Here is a 22,978-nt window from a genome sequence, read left to right as displayed (position 1 = left end):
CCAGTATCCACATGGTTCGAAATCACCTTCTTTTTGTTTGTGCTCGGAGTGTCATCAGAGGGTCCTTTCCTGATTACTTTAAACATAGCACCCACCTTCATTATCCCTTTGTTCATCATGGCACTTTTCACTACTTGGTTTTTATATTTATTCATGATGTCTCTTCCCATTAGAATGTAAGCAAGAGAAGAAGGCTCTTGTTTGGCTGCTATACCCCTAGTATCTTCAAAAGTTAAAGTGTTAGTCCCTCAGTCGTGTCCAACTCTTTGTGACCCCATGGACTGTAGCCCCCCAGGGGGCTGTCCATGGAATTCTCCAGGCAAGAATACTGGAGTGGGTTGCCATTTCCTTCTCCAGGGGATCTTCCCAAGCCAGGGATCGAACACGGTCCTCCCGCACTACAGGCAAACACTCTACCCACTTAATGCTAGGCATTTTAGTAATAAAAATAAAATGTACAGCAAGATTGCCCTGCCTCAGGCACATCGCTGAGGGATTCATAAGTAGCATACAATTACATCTACAGAGCCCACGTTCTCTGTGCCAGGCGCGGAGCTTAGCGGCTCTGCAGGAGCTCCTGCGGTGGAGCCCACGCAGCCTACCAGCCCCGGGCGGCGCGGCCTGTGGATGGAGCTGGGGATCCGCTCGGCGCGGTAGCCGGCTGCGGGACGCCGCGCCGCTCGAGCGCGCCCATGGCGCATGCTCCGCGGGAGCCGCGAGCCGGCTCGGAAGCGGAGTCTACGCGGCACTTCCCGCGGCAGGCTGATCTGATTGGGAGCTCTAGGTTGCCAGAGCCTAGCGCGGGGGCGGGCGCGGGCGCGGGCCCCGGGTCCAGCGAGGCTCCGCCCCCCCAGGGTGCCCTCGGCCGCCCCAGCCGCTCGAGCAGGCACTGCGGCTCTCGACAGCGGCCCGGGAGGACGGCTGCAGGTGAGTGCCGGCCCTGCTGCACTGTTAGGTGAGGGTTCCGCGGCATCGGCCTTCCTCCGCGGGCTCCGAGGGCCCCGCACCCTCCCGGGTGCTCATTCACACCGCCTGTGATCCTCCGCGGGACCCCTCTGCGCTGGTTCCCGGAGCACCCGAGGGCACCCGGGAGTTGAGGGCTCTCTTGAAGCTGCCCGTCCTTGCCTGGGCTGCAGCGACACCCGGGATTTCTGATTCCCAATTCCCCTACTTGTTCCTCGTCCTTTACTCGTATTAGCTCCGCCAGGCAGCCCACCAGACGTCGCCTACTTTTTAGCCAAAGGCATGGTCAAGGAACGGCTTGATACCTGTCCTGGTGAATATCCCGGCGATACTATTTAACCACTGGACATTTTGCTTCCAGTAATAAACCTGGGTGAGCCTCAGTTTCCTGGAAGAAGGATTTAACGGTACTGCAGAGAGTTGTAGGAGGCGTAATGAACAGAGTAGGACCGAAGCGCTGCCTGAGAAATCTGGAGCATAGCAAGAGCTTAAATGGGAGTCAAAGTTACTAGTGTTGTTATTGTTAGCTGAATAACAAGCTGCTTTGGAGCTTATCTTTTCTTCAGCTACTGAACTCTGGACTGCCCCAATCCTGTTTTTCAGAATCTGTTGTGTGTCCACCCTTTGCTGGGTCCTGGGGGTTCAGAGTTGACCCAGAGACTGGCTCTGCCCTCAGACTGGTGTAAAATGAAGACAGACAAGTACTTAGTTGGGCTGTTAACAATACCAAAAGAATTGAGATAAAGTTGCAGAGCCTACTGAATCCATCTTGGAGGAGGCTTTTTCTCCTTGATTTTCTTAGTCATCATCCTATGACAGTTACTTGACTCATTTGTCGAGAAACTGTCCAGTGTTTTGTTGGAGGGAAAAATCAGTTGGATGATTTTTCTAGTTGAGTAGCTTCAGATATTATCTTTCTGGAGCTTTCTTTGCGGACAGCTGCCCCAGATCTGGGAGCATTGGTACTGAGTGGAAAAGCAGCTGCCACCAGAGGTGTTACTATTTGAAACTGTGGTTACAAACTTTAACTTTTCTTTTTCAATCTGCTTGGTATTCCGTAGTAATAATGGGGTTTGGGAAGGTTGTATTTATGATAAAGACCTGAACTGTACAGCCCTTCCTAACCACCATGAAAAAATGCAAACTTGTGACTTTGCCTGTACAGATTCAAGATAATATCCGTTCCTGTCTAGAAATTGCAGGTTCACCACTGCTGGGAGAAATCACTCCATCACCAGCAGGAGATGCATCAGCAGAAGGGAGCTAGTTCACTTTTGCCATCATCTGAGAACCAATTTCTTAAGACTTGTGGAATACTGGGTTCAAGCCCATCTTAAAAACAGCTCTGTTGAATTACGGACATACAATACTAGCAGGACATGTTTAGAATGTACATTTTATGCATTTTGATGTGTTTATACACGTGAAACTATGATTGTTCAATGTCATTAACCTGTCCATTACCCCTAAAGGATTCCTTGTGCATTGGGTATCCCTTTGCAGTGCTTGCTTTCTGCCCCTCATTTCCCCAGGCAGCCATTTATCTGCTTTTTGTCAATAGAGATTAGGTTGCATTTTCTAGAGTTTTATAGAAATGAAATCATATGTATTTATTTGATCTGGCTTTGTAAAGAATCCACCTGCCAATGCAGGAGATGCAAGAGATGCAGGTTCAATCCCTGGGTCAGAAAGATCCCCTGAAGTAGGAAATGGCAAACCACTCCAATATTCTTGCTTGGAAAGTTCCATGGGCAGAGAAGCCTGACGGGCTATAGTCCATGGGGCCGCAAAGAGTTGGACACGACTGAGCGACTGCAGGCATCATGTGCTTGGGACAATGGTCTTTCACTCACCATAATTATTTTGAGACTCATCCATGTTATTTATGTGCATTCCTTTTTATTGCTGTAGTATGTGTATATCATAATATATTGATCCATTCACCCATTCAGGGCGTTTGGGTTTTTCTCGTGTTTGGCTATTGCCCATAGAGCTGTTACGAACATTTTTATACAAGTCTTTGTATTGGGATACACTCATCCATATATTTTTTAAAAATTTATTTATTTTAGTTGGAGGATAATTGCTTTACAATATTGTGATGATTTTTGCCATACATGACATGAATCAGCCACAGGTACACGTGTGTCCCCCCGTCATGAATCCCCCTCCCACCTTCCTCCCTACCCCATCCCTCTGGGTTGTCCCAGAGCACTGGCTTTGATTGCCCCGCTTCATGCATCAAACTTGCACAGGTCTTACATATGGTAATATACATGTTTCTATGTTATTCTCTCAAATCATCCCACCCTCTCCTTCTCCCACATAGTCCAAAAGTCTGTTCTTTACATCTGTGTGTCTTTCTGTCTTGCATATAGGGTCACTGTTACCGTCTTTCTAAATTCCATATTTATGCGTTAATATACAGTATTGGTGTTTCTCTTTCTGAGTCTGAATAATAGGCTCCAGTTTCATTCACCTGATTAAAACTGACTCAGATGTGTTCCTTTTTATAGCTGAGTAATATTCCATTGTGTATATGTGCCACAACTTCCTTGTCCATTCGTCTGCTGTCATTCATGTCTTTAAGGGACTATATTTATTTTAAAATATGTGGGAGGCTGGGGCTGTAGTCCCACTTTTGCCTCTAATCATCGGCGTGTCCTTGGAAGAGTCACTTCATTTTCCCTTTGATATCCATCCGCAAAGTCTTTGCTGTGCTGTGATTTTGTGCCGTCACTGTTAGAACTATATGGTCTGTGTCGATCCCTGGAGAGGGTCTCAGAAGCAGAGAGGGGCAGTCTTCTTTCCTTCTATTTCTTCTGCAAGCTCTCTTACTTTTTTCACTTCACTTTTTCCCCTTGGGTGACAAATTCTAATCCTAACGTGTAACTTTGTGCAAGAAGGGAAGTGAATAACTAGCAAGAATAGGAGTTCATATCAGCTGAACTTCAGAACATTTAAATCACAGTTAGAGAGGAAAAGGTGGAAGGTTAACAGGCTCTGGAATTTGGGGGATCTTCCCTTTTCTCAACACATTCTCTTCTGAGTCCTCTCTTCCGCTCTTGCTCCAGGAACATTACGTTCAACTTTGTGGTGAGGAGGTGGGTGGGTGTTCTGGGATCCATGTGTCACAAATGAACTGAGGGTGGTGGGTGGGAGGTTTCCAGTTAAAAAGAATTCCTGAATTTTTTCTTTGAGGTGTGGCTTGAGTCATTTGTTCCATATTTGTCCTTTGCCTAACTTTTCGCTGACGTAAACTGGTTCAGAACCTTATATGGGAGCATTATTTACCAGTGTAATTTTGTGTAGTAAAATCGGTGTAGGCAAATAACAACAGACTGTTTTATACAGAATGAAAATGTGGCTCTGGGGTTTGCTGGTCTGTTTGGTCCTTGGGACCTTGCCTTCCCAAGCATCTGGATGGAAGCAGACACCTGTGGATCCTGAAACAAATATGAATGTGGTAAGTTTCTTAAAGGCATCTGCTTCTTGAAACGCATCTGTGATTAATGTTATTTTCTGAAATCCAGTTACATAGCTACATGAAGCTACAAACTCCGTTCTCTTTATTCTCATTATGTTTTGCTTGTTCTCTGAATCTCCAGTTCAGTTAGCTGGACTTTACCCACTAGGTAATGTGTGTTTTATAAGCCTCTTTTTACTGATGAAATGATATACTTCTTAATAAGGTAAGTGATATTTTTAGACATTCATTTCATTTTAAAATCTCACTGAATTTGTTTAAACAACAATGAAAAAGTGTTAAAACTTCCGAAGAATGTTAATACTGAATGTGTTGAACAAGAACAGATTACCAGTGTTCATACAAAAATCAGTTCAACACAAAAATGAAAGTATCTGAAAACAATTTTGTTAGAATAAGCAAAAATATAATCCCTCAAGTAATGGAAACATTTCAAAGTTATTAATCTTAAGCAAACAATTAAATCTGGAGATACTTTATTTAGGCATAAAATATCAGAAAAGTGTAGATTGCTACAGAAAACAGCAGGTTTAAAACAGTGACACAACTGAAGAATCAGGCAGCTTTGGAGATTTTGATACATTTATAGTCAGTCAAGAGAGTGCAACCTGTTATCAGGGTCTTAAGGTTACATTTTATCTCTTGTTCCTGATTTTTTCTTTTTAAGGTTTTATAAAATTAAAAGCATTTTTCCTTTTTAATTTTTTTCTGTAAGAATGATAAACTTAAATCCTTTCAAGTATTTGTGGTAGAGAGAATCATGAGCACTTATTTACTTTGTTTTCTGGATAACTGAGTTAGCTGTATGCCACTGAGCTCCTAATTAACAATTGCCCAATGGATTAAGTGGTACAAACTGCTATGTGTAAAATAAGCTTCAAGGATATATTGTACAGCACAAGGACTATAGACAATATTTTATAATGACTATAAATGGAATTTAACCTTTAAAAATTATGAATCACTGTGTTGTATACTTGAAACTTATTTAAACATCAGCTATCAGTTCAGTTCAGTTGCTCAGTTGCGTCCGACTCTTTGCAACCCCATGAACCGCAGCACGCCAGGCCTCCCTGTCCATCACCAACTCCTGGAGTTTACTCAAACTCATGTCCATTGAGTCGGTGATGCCATCCAACTATCTCATCCTCTGTCGTCCCCTTCTCCCACCTTCAATCTTTCCCAGCATCAGAGTCTTTTCCAGTGAGTCAGTTCTCCGCATCAAGTGGCCAAAGTATTGGAGTTTCAGCTTCAGCGTCAGTCCTTCCAATGAATATATATTCAGGACTGATTTCCTTTAGGATGGACTGGTTGGATCTCCTTGCAGTCCAAGGGATTCTCAAGAGTTTTCTCCAACACCGTAGTTCAAAACCATTAATTCATTAAACCATTTAATTAACTCAGCTTTGTTTATAGTCCAACCCTCATATCCATACATGACTACTGGAAAAACCATAGCTTTAACTAGCTGGACCTTTGTCGGCAAAGTAATGTCTCTGCTTTTTAATATGCTGTCTAAGTTTCTCATAACTTTTCTTCCAAAGAGTAAGTGTCATTTAATTTCATGGCTGCAATCACCATCTGCAGTGATTTTGGAGCCCAGAAAAATAAAGTCAGCCACTGTTTCCACTGTTTCCCTATCTATTTCCCATGAAGTGATTGGACCAGATGCCATGATCTTAGTTTTCTGAATGTTGAGCTTTAAGCCAACTTTTTCACTCTCCTCTTTCACTTTCATCAAGAGGCTCTTTAGTTCTTCTTCGCTTTCTGCCATAAGTGTGGTGTCATCTGAATATCTGAGGTTATTGATATTTCTCCCAGCAATCTTGATCCCAGCTTGTGTTTCTTCCAGTCTGGTGTTTCTCATGATGTACTCTGCATGTAAGTTAAATAAGCAGGGTGACAATATACAGCCTTGACGTACTCCTTTCCCTACTTGGAACCAGCCTATTTTTCCATGTCCAGTTCTAACTATTGCTTCCTGACCTGCATACAGATTTCTCAGGAGGCAGGTCGAGTGGTCTGGTATTCTCATCTCTTTCAGAATTTTCCACAGTTTATTGTGATCCACACAGTCAAAATCTTTGGCATATTCAATAAAGCAGAAGTAGATGCTTTTCTGGAACTATTTTGCTTTTTCAATGATTCAGTGGATGTTGGCAATTTGATCTCTGGTTCCTCTGCCTTTTCTAAACCCAGCTTGAAAATCTGGAAGTTCGTGGTTCATGTACTGCTGAAGCCTGGGTTGGAGAATTTTGGGCATTACTTTGCTAGTGTGTGAGATGAGTGCAATTGTGCAGTAGTTTGAGCATTCCGTCAATAAAAAAGAAGAAAGAGAACCTAACTGCCCCACGGATCTTTCCTTATGTGAATTTGATCATTATTCCTTTCATCTTTCCCCCTGGTTTTATTGAGATGTAATGGACATATAGCATTGAATTAGTTTAAGATGTACAGGATAGTGGTCTGCTTTGGGTCTGTATCATTTTATCTTGTTCAACTCTACCTTGACATTCTAGTGTAGATTTATTGGTCCACTGATTAAAAACAGATGAATACTTTTTATCCTTCATTTCCCAGGATGGGGCCTCTTGAAACAAGGAGAATTGTAGATTACAGAATTAACTGGCATACTTAGAAAAGAAAGAAAGAAGTGTTTATTGTGCCTGGGAGCCAGGATGGAACCAAAGAAGCCCAAGGCTATGGTAAAATAAGGCACACTTGGTGCAGAACATGTTAGAATGGTGAAACCAAGGTTTAACTAAGCGTCTGTGAGTAGAATGCAGGGGTAAACAAGTGGAGGATTTACTCTTGTGATGGAGGTTGGCTACTAGATTGAGCAGACTAAAATTTCAGTAATGATTGGTTACTTAAATAAAACTTAGTCATTGACATTTTGTCTTCTCCTTTGCTCCACAGAGTGAAATTATCTCTCACTGGGGATTCCCTAGTGAGGAACACTTTGTTGTGACAGCAGATGGGTATATTCTTTGCCTTAACCGAATTCCCCATGGGAGGAAAAACCGTTCCGACAAAGGTATGGGTATTTTCATTGTTGAGATAGGAAAGTTCTGAAGATTTAATTGCATTGCTGGAATTTGGCTGGTTTTTATATCAGTCAGAAGTTCAGATTTAACATGAAAACATTGAAATGGGATTGTCTTTTAGATCAAAGGACTCAACATATTACATTGATGCAAGATATATAAAAACACTTCTTTTAAAGAAGCAAGGACAAGAATCATCTAATTTCATTTTCACTTAAAGACTCAAAGGTCAGGTTTGTTTGAGAATATGCTAAATATCTCATTGTTATAAGGAAGCATTTTATTTAATAGAGTGATTTGAACATTAATTAGATAGCTCTTGCTATTTGAAAATTACTTAATTTTTTGAGTAGGTAATGTCACATAGTTCAAAAATTGAAGAGAATGAAAAGCTACACAGTAAAATACCTCCCTCCTATTTCATTCCTTACCGCCCCAGTTTTTTTATGTATCCTTCCAAAATTTCTTTATTTTAAATTTATGTCTAAAATGTCTCTTTAGAAACAAACATAAATTATTATTTTCCCTGCTTGCCTTTTAATTTAGAATGTGGCATATAATGCACATTTTTGTTTCTTGAATTTTTTTGTTTAATGTTTTGAGTATTTTTCATACAGTAAAAGGTACTTTATCATTCATCTCTACCAATACATGGTTTTCCACTGTATAACTGTCATGATTTATTTAGCAAGTGTTCTCTTAGTGGCATTTGGACTATTTCTACTCTTCTATTAACAAGTACTGCTGCTGTAAATAACCTTGTTTATGTGCAAGTTTATTTATAAGATACACTTTCAGAAATAGAATTTTTGGGTCAGAGGATATGTGGATTTGTGATTTTGATGTGTGTGTGTTAGCCACTCAGTCATGTCCGACTCTTTGTGACCCCATGGACTATAGCCCTCAGGGCTCTGTCCATGGAATTCTCCAGGCAAGAAAACTGGAGTGGGTTGCTATTCCCTTCTCCAGGGGATCTTCCCGACCCAGGGATCAAATCCAAGTCTCCTTGCATTGGCAGGCAGACTCTTTACCATCAGAACCACCAGGGAAGACCCAGGTATTGTTAAATTACTTTCCATGTGGTCTTGTTCTGGTAACTACACTTATTAGGAATACTTGAAAGTTCTTATAGCTTTGGCTTTTATATGCATGTTTTTCCTGTGTCTCATAACTCATGCAAAACTGTGGTTTCCAGTGCAGATTGAAGAATTTCTAGATAGACTTCTTGAAATCACTGAACAGACATCAGAATAAGGATCTGATCCTTAGTTAATTGTCTCTTTAGGTACAGATTTTTTTTTTTAACACTTTTTGTTTTTAGAAACTTTCCTTAGGCTACTAAGGTGAGATTAAGGTAAATGGATAACTGTGTCTTCTTCAAAATTTTATGTGAGTAGAAAATTTTTATTCAAAGTGAATTTAAAAGCCCTCTGTGTTAACTGAGGTTTATATCATTGTCTATTTTTCTCTTAATAAAATCTGATTTATCTATGTTTTTCTCCCATAAATTCTAGCCATACTGAGTCTTTTGATGATATTAACTGGTGAAGACAGCCAGTGCTCTTTTTGAAATTTAATTTCTGACTCTTGAGAGTTTTATGATTTTAGATCCCCTAAATGTATGTTACAAAATGGGAAATGAGTTGCAACAAGGGCTTCTGTTTTTCTTCTGCTGAAGACACACAAAACATTTCAGAGTGAACATATGATCTTGATTTCCTTCCTCTTTTTTACTTTTAAAGTGAAACTTGTATACAGATTTCAGATTCAATATAAAGAAAGGTATGTGTTGATACTGTTTCTCTTAAAAGTGGCTAGTTGACTAATATAATTAGTAATGTGAGCCATTGTTAAAAGATACAGGAAACCTCAGTGAAAACAAGCTTAGAAAATGTGCCTCCTTTTTCCATATCCACCTCCAGGCTTTTCTCTCCTATAGCAATTAAAGCAAATAATGCCGGGTGCCTTCCTGTGGTATTTATCTCAGCCACTGAAGGTGAAATTGCTGTACCCTGGAAAAGGTCAGTTTTCATTCCAATCCCAAAGAAAGGCAATGCCAAAGAATGCTCAAACTACCACACAATTGCACTCATCTCACACACTAGTAAGTAATGCTCAAAATTCTCCAAGTCAGGCTTCAGTATACATGAACCATGAACTTCCAGATGTCCAAGCTGGTTTTAGAAAAGGCAAAGGAACCAGAGATCAAATTGTCAACATCCGCAGGATCACGGAAAAAGCAAGAGAGTTCCAGAAAAACATCTATTTCTGCTTTATTGACTATGCCAAAGCCTTTGACTGTGTGGATCACAATAAACTGTAGAAAGTTTTGAAAGAGATGGGAATACTAGACTACCTAACCTGCCTCTTGAGAAATCTGTATGCAGGTCAGGAAGCAACAGTTAGAACTGGACATGGAGCAACAGGCTGGTTCCAAATAGGAAAAGGAGTACGTCAAGGCTGTATATTGTCACCCTGCTTATTTAACTTACATGCAGAGTACATCATGAGAAACGCTGGGCTGGAAGAAACACAAGTTGGAATCAAGATTGCCAGGAGAAAAATCAATAACCTCAGATACACAGATGACACCATCCTTATGGCAGAAAGTGAAGAGGAACTAAAAAGCCTCTTGATGAAAGTGAAAGAGGAGAGTGAAAAAGTTGGCTTAAAGCTCAACATTCAGAAAATGAAGATATGGCATCCGGTCCCATCACTTCATGGGAAATAGATGGGGAAACAGTGGAAACAGTGTCAGACTTTATTTTTTGGGGCTCCAAAATCACTGCAGATGGTGATTGTAGCCATGAAATTAAAAGACGCTTACTCCTTGGAAGAAAAGTTATGACCAACCTAGATAGCATATTCAAAAGCAGAGACATGACTTTGCCGACTAAGGTCCATCTAGTCAAGGCTATGGTTTTTCCAGTGGTCACGTGTGGATGTGAGAGTTGGACTGTGAAGAAGGCTGAGCGCTGAAGAATTGATGCTTTTGAACTGTGTTGGACAGGGAGGCCTGGAGTGCTGTGATTCATGGGGTCGCAGAGTCGGACACGACTTAACGACTGAACTGAACTGAGGAAGTGAGCATCCTTCTTGATTTGCTCTCAGGTGATAGGAAGGAGAGACGGGGGAATTCTGTCTGCCCATAAGTACTTTTGTGCTTTCATCTCTGTAGGTCTTGGGTTTTTCATTTTTAAAAACAGTCGGCTGCCTGAGATGATCTCAGAGTTCCCTATCAGTCTTTATTTCTCCCTGGTTGTAAGGGTTAGATTTCTTTTCTTTCTTTCTTTTTGGCAGGGGTGTGTGGATTGGGGCAGTGGCTGTCTTTGGTCTTCAGAATGGGGAACAGATTGAAGGCACTCTAAGTCCGGTCATAGCATCAAGTCCCCGCCCTTTTCCTCTGCTCTGCAGAGGCCTCCCTGTGGAGAATCAGTGATGTGTGTGTAACATCTTCTGTGAGCTAAGCTCAGAGACAAGTCTGGAAGCACGCTATGAAGGTGGTCAGTTATCTAAAGGAGTTTGTGATTCTCCTCGGAACTGCACAGGTCCTTCTCTGATGGTTTGTGTCTCCTTGGTCCACAGCCGAGCATGGAGCTGATGTTCTGCCCTGCCCTTCACTCTTGTTCTGGGGCAGTGTTGTCAGCGGGGCTGGTCTGGCTTATTTAAGCCAGATAGACAGACAGAATACATAAAATCCTTCACACCCAACTTGGAAGCTGGCTCATCCCTGCCGCTTCCTCTCCTGTTAATAACACCCTCATTGTCCTAATGCCCAGGATCAGAAACTGCACAGTCACTCTTGACTCCCATCCTCCAGGAGCTGACAAGTCCTCTCTAGGCTCCCACGTTGCATGGCTTCCATTCAGCCTTTTCCTCTCTGCCAGGCTGCCACCCTACCTTACGCTCTCGTGACTGCTCACCTGGCCATCTGAAATAAACTCAGAATCTGAGAGAGAGAAGGAATTTCAAAACAAGGATAGGGCTATTCATTCTGCTTATCTTTTAAGAGATTAATGCTCTTAATGCATAAGAAAATAATGCCATATATCTGTACTATTTATAAGTCATTACATGATCCTTTAAAACATAATTCATTTATCAAGAATGAAGTGAAGCTGTTCTTCATACTCTTCTTTTTTTAAAAAATAATTTTTTTAAAATTTCTTTTTGACCGTCCAGGCTCTTTGTTGCTGTGGGGGCTTTTCTCTGGCTGTGATGAGCAGGGGCTACTCTCTACTTGTGGTTCGAAGGCTTCTCATTGCAGGGGCTTGTGGGCCTCCCTCATAGCTGAGTTGGTAAAGGATCTGCCTGCAAGGCAGGAGACCCTGGAGGAGGGATAGGCTACCTACTCCAGTATTCTTGGGCTTCCCTTGTGGCTCAGCTGGTAAAGAATCTGCCTGTAATGTGGGAGACGTGAGTCGATCCCTGGATGGGGAAGATCCCTTGGAGAAAGGAAAGGCTACCCACTCCAGTATTCTGGCCTGGAGAATTCCATGGACTTGTATGGTGTCACAAAGAGTCAGACATGACTGAGTGACCCTCACTTTCACTTTCACTTTTTTTCTGAGCACAGGCTCAGGGGGGCAGGCTTCGGTATTTGTGGCAAGTGGGCTCAGTAATGGCTATGGTTTTTCCAGTGGTCATGTATGGATGTGAGAGTTGGACTGTGAAGAAAGCTGAGCGCTGAAGAATTGATGCTTTTGAACTGTGGTGTTGGAGAAGACTCCTGAGAGTCCCTTGGACTGCAAGGAGCTCCAATCAGTCCATTCTAAAGGAGATCAGCCCTCGGTGTTCTTTGGAAGGAATGATGCTGAAGCTGAAACTCCAGTACTTTGGCCACCTCATGAGAAGGGTTGACTCATTGGGAAAGACTCTGATGCTGGGAGGGATTGGGGGAGGGAGGAAAAGGGGACAACAGAGGATGAGATGGCTGAATGGTATCACTAACTTGATGGATGCGAGTTTGAGTGAACTCCGGGAGTTGGTGATGGACAGGGAGGCCTGGCGTGCTGCGATTCATGGGCTTGCGGAGAGTTGGACACAACTGAGCGACTGAACTGAACTGAACTGGGCTCAGCAGTTGGGGCTCGAGGGCTCTAGAGCACAGGCTCAGTAGTGGTGTCCCACAGGCTTAGTTGCTCTGTCTGCCGAATGTGGGATATTCCCTGATCAGAGATTGAACCTGTTGTGTTGACATGCAGATTCTCTACCACTGAGCCACCAGGGAAGCCCCTGCCCTTCTTAGTGTAGTTTATTTTTTTCTCAGTTTTTGTGTTCTGTTGTGATGCTACAACCTTCCCCCTGGGTTCAGGGATGCTAACAACCCTTCTGTAGATGGTTGCAAAGTTGGAGTTTCTGTGAGGGGCCTAGGGTTGTGCTGTGCCGCGCTTAGTCCCTCAGTCGTGTCTGACTCTTTGCAACCTCATGGACTGTGGCCCGCCAGGCTCCTCTGTCCATGGAGATTCTCCAGGCAAGAATTCTGGAGTGGGTTGCCATGCCCTCCTCCAGGGGATTTCCCCAACTCAGGGATCAAACCCAGGTCTCCAGCATTGCAGCCAAATTCTCTACTGTCTGAGCCACCAGGGAAGCCCAAGAATACTGGAGTGGGTAGCCTGTCCCTTCTTCATCTTGCCAATGTCACCTCCATTACTTATTTATAGATACCACATTCCTTGGGGAACCTTAGTTAAAGCTGCATGGTGAGCGGCTTTCAATCCTGTCTCAGTGGCCCCCTCCGCTTTTATGTAGAGCCTCACTTGGTGATCATCAAAAGATTTTTATCACAGGCCTTGGCTGCATCACTCCTCTACCATGTCGACTGCTTTCCTCTTTACCAGCCTCCTTGTTCTTATCCATCTCATGTAGTTCTGCAGGATTAAGCTTCTTAGAGCCCAAGTATAATTATATGATACTGCCATTCAACAGTCTTCATGAATCTAATAACTAAAGATAACACCATTCCTTAAGGTTGTGTGCTGGCTGACGTCTGTACTGTTCACCCTCATTTTGTATAGCAGTGGAGTTGTGAAGTTCGCCTTGGGTATGTGCAGAGAACTTCATGAATCCCCAGGTTAGTGATTACAGTCACAGGATAGGATGTCTATGGTGTCTTCTTCTGTAGAGTGGGCTAGACTACCTCTTTCATCTGGTTTATGAGGAGTGCTTGAGAACCGTTGATCTTTACGCATCGTCTAAGAAACATTTCTCATTTCTCATTGTCACAGATTTAAATTGGCACCATAGCCAAACTGCAAATGGTATCGTTGAAGTTGTGTCAGTTTATAAGTATTAAAGAGCCACTGTTTCACACTCTCAAATCAAAACGAGTTATTCCCCTTTTGCTAATTTCTCTCTGGGCCTCAGCTGGTGACTCAACCCATTGGAATGGTGATCACTGTGCCTACCCTCTTCATTTCTACACATCCGTAAAAACACTTTTTTCCCCACCCTTGCAGCCCCACCCGGCTTAACTGTCCACTCTGCCTGGTTGCTTGAGCAGGAAGGAAACCACTTCCTCTGAACTCCCAAACGTCTTGCTGGTAAACCTCTTGAGGTCCTCTCCTTACTCTGCCGTGGGGTTGACTTAGGTGTGCGCTTCTCTCCACCCCGCCCCCCAGCCCCTCCCACAGCCGTGTTTGAAGGAGGAGGCTGCGTTTTCCTCACCTTTGGATTCTTCACAGCAACCAGCATGGCCGTATTGTCTGCGTGGCTGGCCTCATTCAGAGCTGTATCTGGCAGTCATCAGAACTGGGATTCTGAGGGAGATGAAGGCAGCAGATCCTCTCTCAAGTAAAGTAAAATAGACACTTATGCACACACAGGTTTTATATTCAGATGCAGAGAGTTTATGGACCCAGTGGAGAATCCCCTGATTTAGACAATCATTTACGTGTCTAGTCAGACCTCTACTAATTAGGCGGCTTGAAATGTGTATTTAGAAATCTCTTGGAGACCAGAAGAGCATGTGTGGGCTGTTTCTCTGTGTTACACAACCTTCTCTCTCAAGTGTTGAGCTCCCCTCTTCCTTTACACTAATTCTGTAAGGGAATTGAAATTTAGAAATTCATCCTTCATAGGGAAGTGGTTATATTTTCATCTGCTGAGCCTTATTTCAGAAAGTCATGGGATGCTGGCACTGGAAGGATCTCAGAGTCCTGCCTGAACCGAGGATTTGGAGAGCTTGCATTTTTAACATAACTCCCTAGTGGATTCCAAGGTAAAATCCTAGTGTTTGGGAACCTCGGTTCTAGAGCAGCGTACCCTCATTTTACTGGGCAAGACAGTTAGGTTCAATGAGGGAAAGGAATTTGCTTTACATCAAAGGCTAGTGGCCCAGCCAGTCTGACTCCAAGTTCAGTATTCTTTGAGCTGGAGTGTGTGACCTTATGTATTTAATAAGCATAGAGCAAGTTGAATCTATGGGAGTTAAAATATTTATTTTATTTGGCTAAAACACAGAAATAAAGGCCTTGTCCCAAATAGGTAAAATAGCAACATGATCAGTGAGGCAGACTTACTTCTTGCTTAACTGCGAAATAAACTAAACTAAAGCAGTCACCAGATAAAGCGCCAACAGTGGAACATTCATATCTGAAAAGCGGTTGTTCTACCGGCCCGAAGAGTGAAGTGCATTCTGGAGTGTAATTGTCTTTGTGAAGAAACAGGCTCTCTGAACTTTGCCTCGGCAAAACTCCTCAGGGGTTGCCCATTGAACTTTTGAGTTATAATTAAAATTTTACAACCTGACTTTTGAGTTAGGTTTTGCAGGAAAAGGCCATCAGCCTGTGTTTTTGTTTTTGTTTTAAATTTTGATTATATGTTTTAGGATTCCAGCCAATTTCTGAATTTTCTGTTCTTATATGTGACTCCTAAGGAAACCATTTCCAAAATGCAGTGCCCTACCAAGCTAAACAGAGGCCTTGATCAACTGGGATGCAATTCTTCCCCCCTGTGGTGGCACTGGATAGACGTAGGACCAATAGTCAGTGCCTGGACCTGTTGTCTCTGGCTCTCTGAGCTCATGCCCTTGGACCTCGATGACACACTGGGTGTGGGGCTGTGTTCAGACCCTCTGCCTAACTTGAGTGCCGCAAGGCAGTGTCAGCTGCACAGCAGTTTCTTTCGTATTTGCAGATTGGGGCCAGGAGCAGAGAGTCAGTGGAGAGAGGAGATGCTTGGCTCAGCACCCCTCCTTCCCCTGTACTCCCTGTCTTCCTCCTGTTTAACCTTAGGGTTTTATCAGGGAGGAGTTCCCCAGCCACTCACACCCAGTCAGGCCTCTGGCTACACATTCTCATAGCTCTCTGTGTGTTTCCCTCACAGCGGTTAAGACAGTTAAGACAATAAATAATGGTGTTATGTGGGTGATGATGCTTGTAATCTCCGGCTTCCCTACTGGACTGTGAGCTCTCGGAGGGCCCAGACCTTTTCTGATTCCTTGATGATCTCTCCAGTCCAGGGCTTTAGTTTGCTTGCTAGTGCAGTCCTGGTCCTTCCGGGGCCTGGGTTGACCAAAGCATCTACGCTCTATGATGACTGCAGCGGGGTAGGATCGTCCTGAGCTCAGAGGCACGGCACCTCTGTTTAAAGGCAGGCTGTGGTAACAGAGAAGGGCATGGAAAGCAGAAAGGCAGTTTGGCATGGAGATAATGGACACTTTAATGTCACATGATCACACGGTTCCCAGCTCCACCATATACTCATTGTGTCTGCATCCTGGGGCTAATTATTTATTTTTTTCTATGCCTCAGAGACCCCATCTATAACACGGGAAGAGTAACATAACTGGTCTAGCACCATCGTGGGTACGAAGTAAGCTCTAATTAAGGCTGTGCCCTGGAAAGTGCACATGGTGTTTCTCTGTGTGTGTGTGAATTTGTTGTTGTTCAGTTGCTAAATTGTGTCTGACTCTTTGCCACCTCATGGACTGTAGCATGCCAGGCTTCCCTGTCCTCCACTATCTTCTGGAGTTTGCTCAAATTCATGTTCATTGAGTTGGTGATGCTGTCTAACCATCTCATCCTCTGTCACCCTTTTCTCCTCCTGCCTTCAGTCATTCCCACCACCAGGGTCTTTTCCAATGAGTTGGCTCATCGCTTCAGGTGACCAAAGTATTGGCGCTCTGGCTACAGTCCTTCCAGTTAATATTCAGGGTTGATTTCATTTAGGATTGACCAACTTGATCTCCTTGCAGTCCAAAAGAATATCAAGAGTCTTCTCTAGCACCGCAGTTCAAAAGCATCATTTCTTCAGAGCTCAGCCTTCTTTATGTTTCAGCTGTCACATCCATATGTGACTACTGGAAAATCCGTAGCTTTGAGTATGCACTCTTGTCTTTTTTTTCTTTCCTTTCCTTTCTTCATTCCTTCACTATTGCATTTATTTATCAGATTTACCGGCAGTGAGCACCACATGGCAGACTCAGCATCAGGTGCCACAGATGCTGCAGTGAATGAGACAGAGTGGTTGCTGCCTTCTTGTTGCTTAGCAATCATCGTGACCATGGCTACTGTTGGGGAGAGAGGTGCCCGGAGGAGGGGGTATTTTTCTTCCCTGCTCTGTGATCCCAGCACTGTTGTGTTCCTTCCTGCTGAGGGTCATGACCTTTCTAGCAGAGTGACTGTGAAATGTGAGTGCAGCGATCTGGACTTCCCTAGTGGCTCAGACTTTAAAGAATCTGCCTGTAATGCAGGAGACCTGGGTTCAATCTCTGGGTTGGGAAGATCCCCTGGAGGAGGGAATGGGAACCCACTCCAGTATTGTTGCCTGGAAAACCCCATGGACAGAGGAGCCTGGCAGGCTACAGTCCATGGGATTGCAGAGAATCCTGATCTGAGATTGCCGGCTGTGTAACTCTGCACAGATAACTTAGCTACACTGTACCTCAGAGTCCTTATCTGAAAAATGAGGGTAAAAGCTAGTACCCAACTATTTCCTTAAATTCCTATTGCTGCTGTAACAAACCACCACAAACTTAGTGGCTTAAAACAGCACAGATTTTTTTATCTTACTGTTCTGCAGGTCACAAGCCCTATGATCAAGGTAGGGCTGCCTGCTGGAGGCACTTGGGAAGATCCCTTTTCTTGCCTTTTCCAGCTTCTGGAAGCTACCCACTGTACCTGCTCCATTCTCTATCCTCAAAGCGAGTAGCATTTTCCAGTTTCTCTCTCATTCTGACCCTCTTAGAGGGACCCTTGTGGTTACCTTGGGCCTACTGGATAACCTAGGATGATACCCCATCTTGAGATTCTTAATCACATCTGCAAAGTTCCTTTTGCCAAATGAGGTAACATGTTCACAGGTTCCAGGAATTAGGAATGGGTTTCTCCAGTGGCTCAGTGGTAAAGAATCCACCTGCCAATTCAGGAAATGTGGGTTTGATCCCTGGGTTGGGAAGATCCCCGGGAGAAGGAAATGGAAACCCATTCCAATATTTTTGCCTAGAAAACCCCATGGACAGAGGAGCCTGGCCGACTATGGTCCATGGGATCTCAAAAGAGTCAGACACAACTTAACGAATAAACAATACAATATCTTTGATGGGCCACTGTTTAGCCTACCTCCCAGCTCAGCAAGATGTGTGGTTTCTTATCTGAGCTGGTGCATGTCGGGTGTTTAGTGTGGTGCCTGACACAGTCAACACTTAGTGTGCTCTTACTGTGACTGAGATTATGTCACCATGGCTATAGAATGCCTGTTCACGTTGTCTTTCTTCACAGAGCTGTTCTAATAATAATTAATTACAGTAGTACATTTATTATTATTATTGTGACTCACTATTATTTATCAACCACTGTGTCATCCCCCACTTTAGATAAGAACATCTATATTCCAGAGAGATTGAGTAAATCCTATAGGGTTTCATACCCAGTAAGAACCAAAGTCTGGTTCATGGCAGTGTCCTGATCTTTGTGATCTGCTCCTCTGCCGCCTCCTTTCGGTTCTTCACTGGACCTCAGCTGAGTTCTCACAGCGTTTTCCAGTGTGGTGGAGGCCCGTCCAGACACTGCCCTGGTAGAGAAGGCCAGTGCCTTGGGAGGTGGGAGGAACTTCCGTAGGCACCCAGTCATCTTCCTCTTGTGAGGCTGTGGGCTCAGCAGATTCATTTTTGAAGCCTGAGTAATCCCTTCCGGGCTCCCACCCCTGTTTGGCCCTGTCAGGGCTATCACGGGACTGCATCTCTTTGCTGGCTCTGTGCTGACTACGTAGGCGACTGATAAAGCCACTCACCCTCTCTGGGCTAAAGGTGCCCATAGGCCTTTTCTTCAGCCTGCAGCCCTCGTACAGCCAGTTTGGACAAACTCACAGTAGGGCTCTTCAGGAAAGACAGCCCGTGTCCTGTTGTGTTGGTCTGTTGCTCAGACAGACCAGGCTGCAGCTGCTGGCATGCGTGGACTAGGCTGGTCCTTGGGAGAATCACCTGTGTACACAGGGGTGCACGGTAATAGCTAGCTGTGACTTCAGTCAGCTTCTCTCAGCAGGATGAAGAGAAATCTGAATAAAGTAATTCGCTGGAAGATGTGAATGACAGGAGGCTTAACCCTCCTAGAGAGAAACTTCTTTTTCCAAAGTGGACCATTGTGGTTCTGCCTCCCATGGTGTGTCTCCTCTGTCCATGCACTAGAGATTTCTTTCTTCAAATCACCTGGTCTGACTCCCTCCAGAATAACTTCCCTCTTCTGCTTGTCATTGCCTGAGGGCCTCTGTGTGTTATAGAATGATTCTCTCTTGTTAGCCTTTTCCCATAGCAAAACAGTTTAAGAGCACAGACCCTGGCATTAGTTTATGTGGGTTCAAATCCCAGCTCCCCCACTTACTAACTCTGATCCAGTCTTGGACAAATGACTTCTCTTAGCCATAATTTCTTGTTCTGCTAAATGGAAATAGTACTAACTTCATAGGATTTTCATCACAGTGCCTTAGAACACAGAGGTGCACAATAATAGCTGGCTATTACTTCAATCAGCTTCTCTCAGCAGGATGAAGAGAAATCTGATTAAAGTAATTCGCTGGAAGATGTGCATGACAGTAGGCTTAACCCTCCCAGAGAGAAACTTCTTTTTCCAGCAAATCCTTGGCTGGTGGCGGGTTGGGAGAGAGGACATCGTGCCTTCCTTCCTCCCCCTGCTGCATCTCATGGGAGTCAGGTAGGAGCAGGTAGGAGAAGCTGGCAGACGGGTGGGCAGGCCTGTCACAGTGCCCTTGTCTGTCCTGCTGCCATTTTGCATTCACTAAATGTCAGAGGGAAGGGACAAGCAGTTTAGCACCTATTTTCCACCCCAGGCCTGGATTTGTTAGTATTTTCTCTTTGTTGGTGGCCCATCATGTCTCATGGAGTCACGGGCATGGGAAGCCCAGTGGGTTATATTCTCTCTGGCTTCTCCCTCAGAGGCCCCTTTCGTTCTGGGAGGAAGGGGAGCTGGCCCCACTTGCAAGGATGTACACCCCTGAAGGAAGTCCTTCATATCCCCTCTGTGCCCAGATCAGACAAGGCACCACGCCCTGCCAGTGGTTCCCCAAGCCCCTGTGCCTCAGAGCTTTTGCCGTGCCCCCTGGGGTCCCTTCTGGGTGAGGCCCGGGACGCAGTGTCAGGCCTCTGCAGATCCAGGCTGCTGAGCCCTTTGTGGGGAGTCTGTCCCTTGAGATTTGTCTCAACTCTTCGTCTCCTGGCTGAGTGAAATTTGTCTTTCCTCTGAGTTTTACTGTGTGGTAGTCTAGCCCTTTCCACAGTGGGCTGGAAAGGAATCGTGTCTGTCTCCGTGACTAGAATGAAGCTCCATGGAGAAGGGAGCCCTGCTGATGCACTTTCTTATCCTGAATCTAGCTCAGTGACTGCCACCGAGTCGTACTAGGACAGGCTTACAGAAAATGTAATGTGTGTTTTGAATCACTTGATTTTTTTTTTTTCTACCTCCAGTGCTTTGCTTATTATCCAGTGAAACTCTCAGTGAACATTCCTCAAATGACTGAATAGGACATAGCTGAGAAGCTTGAGGTTGCTGTCAGGCGGAGCCGGTTCTCAACCACGTGCTTCTCTGTGCCAGCCCCTTTCCTCCCCTGCTGGCATTTCCCAGGAGAAAGCCATGGGGTCTGCCCTCCCCTTTGCAGTTCTTGGCCCAGATCCTCCAGATTTGAGAACACCTGATTTTGAAAGATCAGATTCACTCCTTTCTTCCTGTCTGGTTTCATCTTTTATATCTGTGGTTCATTGAGCTTTCGGATCCAGCTTGAAGTGAGGGGTGGGGGAACCCTGAAAAACAAAAAAGAATTAGAAAAAAACCTGAATTTGATCCACTCCCATCCCCTATGACAGGTGTCTTAACAAGTCACTGAATTTTCTCTACCACCCTCTCCCCTGCTTAAAACAAGATATTCCCATTTTAATGCAGAGTTCCAAAGAATAGCAAGGAGAGATAAGAAAGCCTTCCTCAGCGATCAATGCAAAGAAATAGAGGAAAACAACAGAATGGGAAGGACCAGAGATCTCTTCAAGAAAATTAGAGATACCAAGGGAACATTTCATGCAAAGATGGGCTCGATAAAGGACAGAAATGGTCTGGACCTAACAGAAGCAGAAGCTGTTAAGAAGAGGTGACAAGAATACACAGAACTGTAAAAAAAGAGCTTCACAACCCAGATAATCACGATGGTGTGATCACTCACCTAGAGTCAGACATCCTGGAATGTGAAGTCAAGTGGGCCTTAGAAAGCATCACTACGAAGAAAGCTAGTGGGGGTGATGGAATTCCAGTGGAGCTGTTTCAAATCCTGAAGATGATGCTGTGAAAGTGCTGCTCTCAACATGCCAGCAAATTTGGAAAACTCAGCAGTGGCCACGGCACTGGAAAAGGTCAGTTTCCATTCCAGTCCCAAAGAAAGGCAATGCCAAAGAATGCTCAAACTACTACACAATTGTGCTCATCTCACACAATGGTAAAGTAATGCTCAAAATTCTCCAAGCCAGGCTTCAGCAATACGTGAACCATGAACTTCCAGATGTTCAAGCTGGTTTTAGAAAAGGCAGAGGAACCAGAGATGAAATTGCCAACATCTGCTGGATCATGGGAAAAGCAAGAGAGTTCCAGAAAAACATCTATTTCTGCTTTATTGACTATGCCAAAGCCTTTGACTGTGTGGATCACAAGAAACTGTGGGAAATTCTGAAAGAGATGGGAATACCAGACCACCTAACCTGCCTCTTGAAAAACCTATATGCAGGTCAGGAAGCAACAGTTAGAACTGGACATGGAACAACAGACTGGTTCCAAATAGGAAAAGGAGTACATCAAGGCTATATATTGTTACCTTGCTTATTTAACTTATATGCAGAGTTCATCATGAGAAATGCTGGGCTGGATGAAGCACAGGCTGGAATCAGGATTGCTGGGAGAAATATCAATAACCTCAGATACGCAGATGACATTATCCTTATGGCAGAAAGTGAAGAGGAACTAAAAAGCCTCTTGATGAAAGTGAAAGAGGAGAGTGAAAAAGTTGGCTTAAAGCTCAACATTCAGAAAACTAAGATCATGGCATCTGGTCCCATCACTTCATGGGAAATAGATGGGGAAACAGTGGAAACAGTGTCAGACTTTATTTGTGGGGGCTCCAAAATCACTGCAGATGGTGACTGCAGCCATGAAATTAAAAGACGCTTACTCCCTGTAAGGAAAGTTATGACCAACCTAGATAGCATATTCAAAAGCAGAGACATTACTTTGTCAACAAAGGTCCATCTGATCAAGGCTATGGTTTTTCCAGTGGTCATGTATGGATGTGAGAGTTGGACTATTAAGAAAGCTGAGCCCCGAAGAATTGATTCTTTTGAACTGTGGTGTTGGAGAAGACTCTTGTGAGTCCCTTGGACTGCATGGAGATCCACCCAGTCCATTCTAAAGGAAATCAGTCCTGGGCATTCATTGGAAGGACTGATGCTGAGGCTGAAACTCCAATCAATACTTTGGCCACCTCATGCGAAGAGTTGACTCATTGGAAAAGACCCTGATGCTGGGAGGGATTGGGGGCAGGAGGAGAAGGGGACGACCCAGGATGAGATGGCTGGATGGCATCACTGACTCGATACACGTGAGTTTGAGTGAACTCTGGGAGTTGGTGATGGACAGGGAGGCCTGGCAGGCTGCGATTCATGGGGTCGCAAAGAGTGGGACATGACTGAGGGACTAAGTGAACTGAACTGCAATTCAGGCACCTGGATTGTTTCATTTTAAAACAATTTTCTTTGTTTCTTTTTCTGTTACGCACAGCCTCTTTTTAACCATGGATTGCAATAGAGGTTGTTTTAGGCAAAGCCAAGTCCATGGAAATGCAAAATGTGGGGTAAATACAGCAGCGTAACTACAGGTAAATACAAACCAAAATAAGGTTTGGGAAACCCTTCCATGGATTATAGAGCAAGGGGTCTGGGAATGTTTTAAACCTCATCCAGGCGTAAATGGCAGGTTCAGGGTTCAGTAGAGGT

The 22,978-nt window shown here is 44.2% G+C and overlaps 1 protein-coding gene across 1 annotated transcript in view; it reads left to right on the top strand.

Moving 5' to 3' along the window:
• Window positions 1–873: 873 nt before the first annotated feature.
• LIPA (lipase A, lysosomal acid type) overlaps window positions 874–22,978 on the top strand; it is a 41,828-nt gene continuing 19,723 nt past the window's right edge. The window contains exons 1-3 of the mRNA XM_052660844.1: window positions 874–927; window positions 4,318–4,429; window positions 7,370–7,487. Coding sequence (XP_052516804.1) covers window positions 4,319–4,429; window positions 7,370–7,487 — 229 coding nt within the window. The 5' untranslated portion in view covers window positions 874–927; window position 4,318. The remainder of the gene's footprint in view (window positions 928–4,317; window positions 4,430–7,369; window positions 7,488–22,978) is intronic.

This window comes from Budorcas taxicolor, chromosome 23 (assembly GCF_023091745.1).
Source record: "Budorcas taxicolor isolate Tak-1 chromosome 23, Takin1.1, whole genome shotgun sequence".
In the NCBI taxonomy this organism is placed as follows: Eukaryota; Metazoa; Chordata; class Mammalia; order Artiodactyla; family Bovidae; genus Budorcas; species Budorcas taxicolor.
This window is presented reverse-complemented; position numbering and strand designations above follow the sequence as displayed.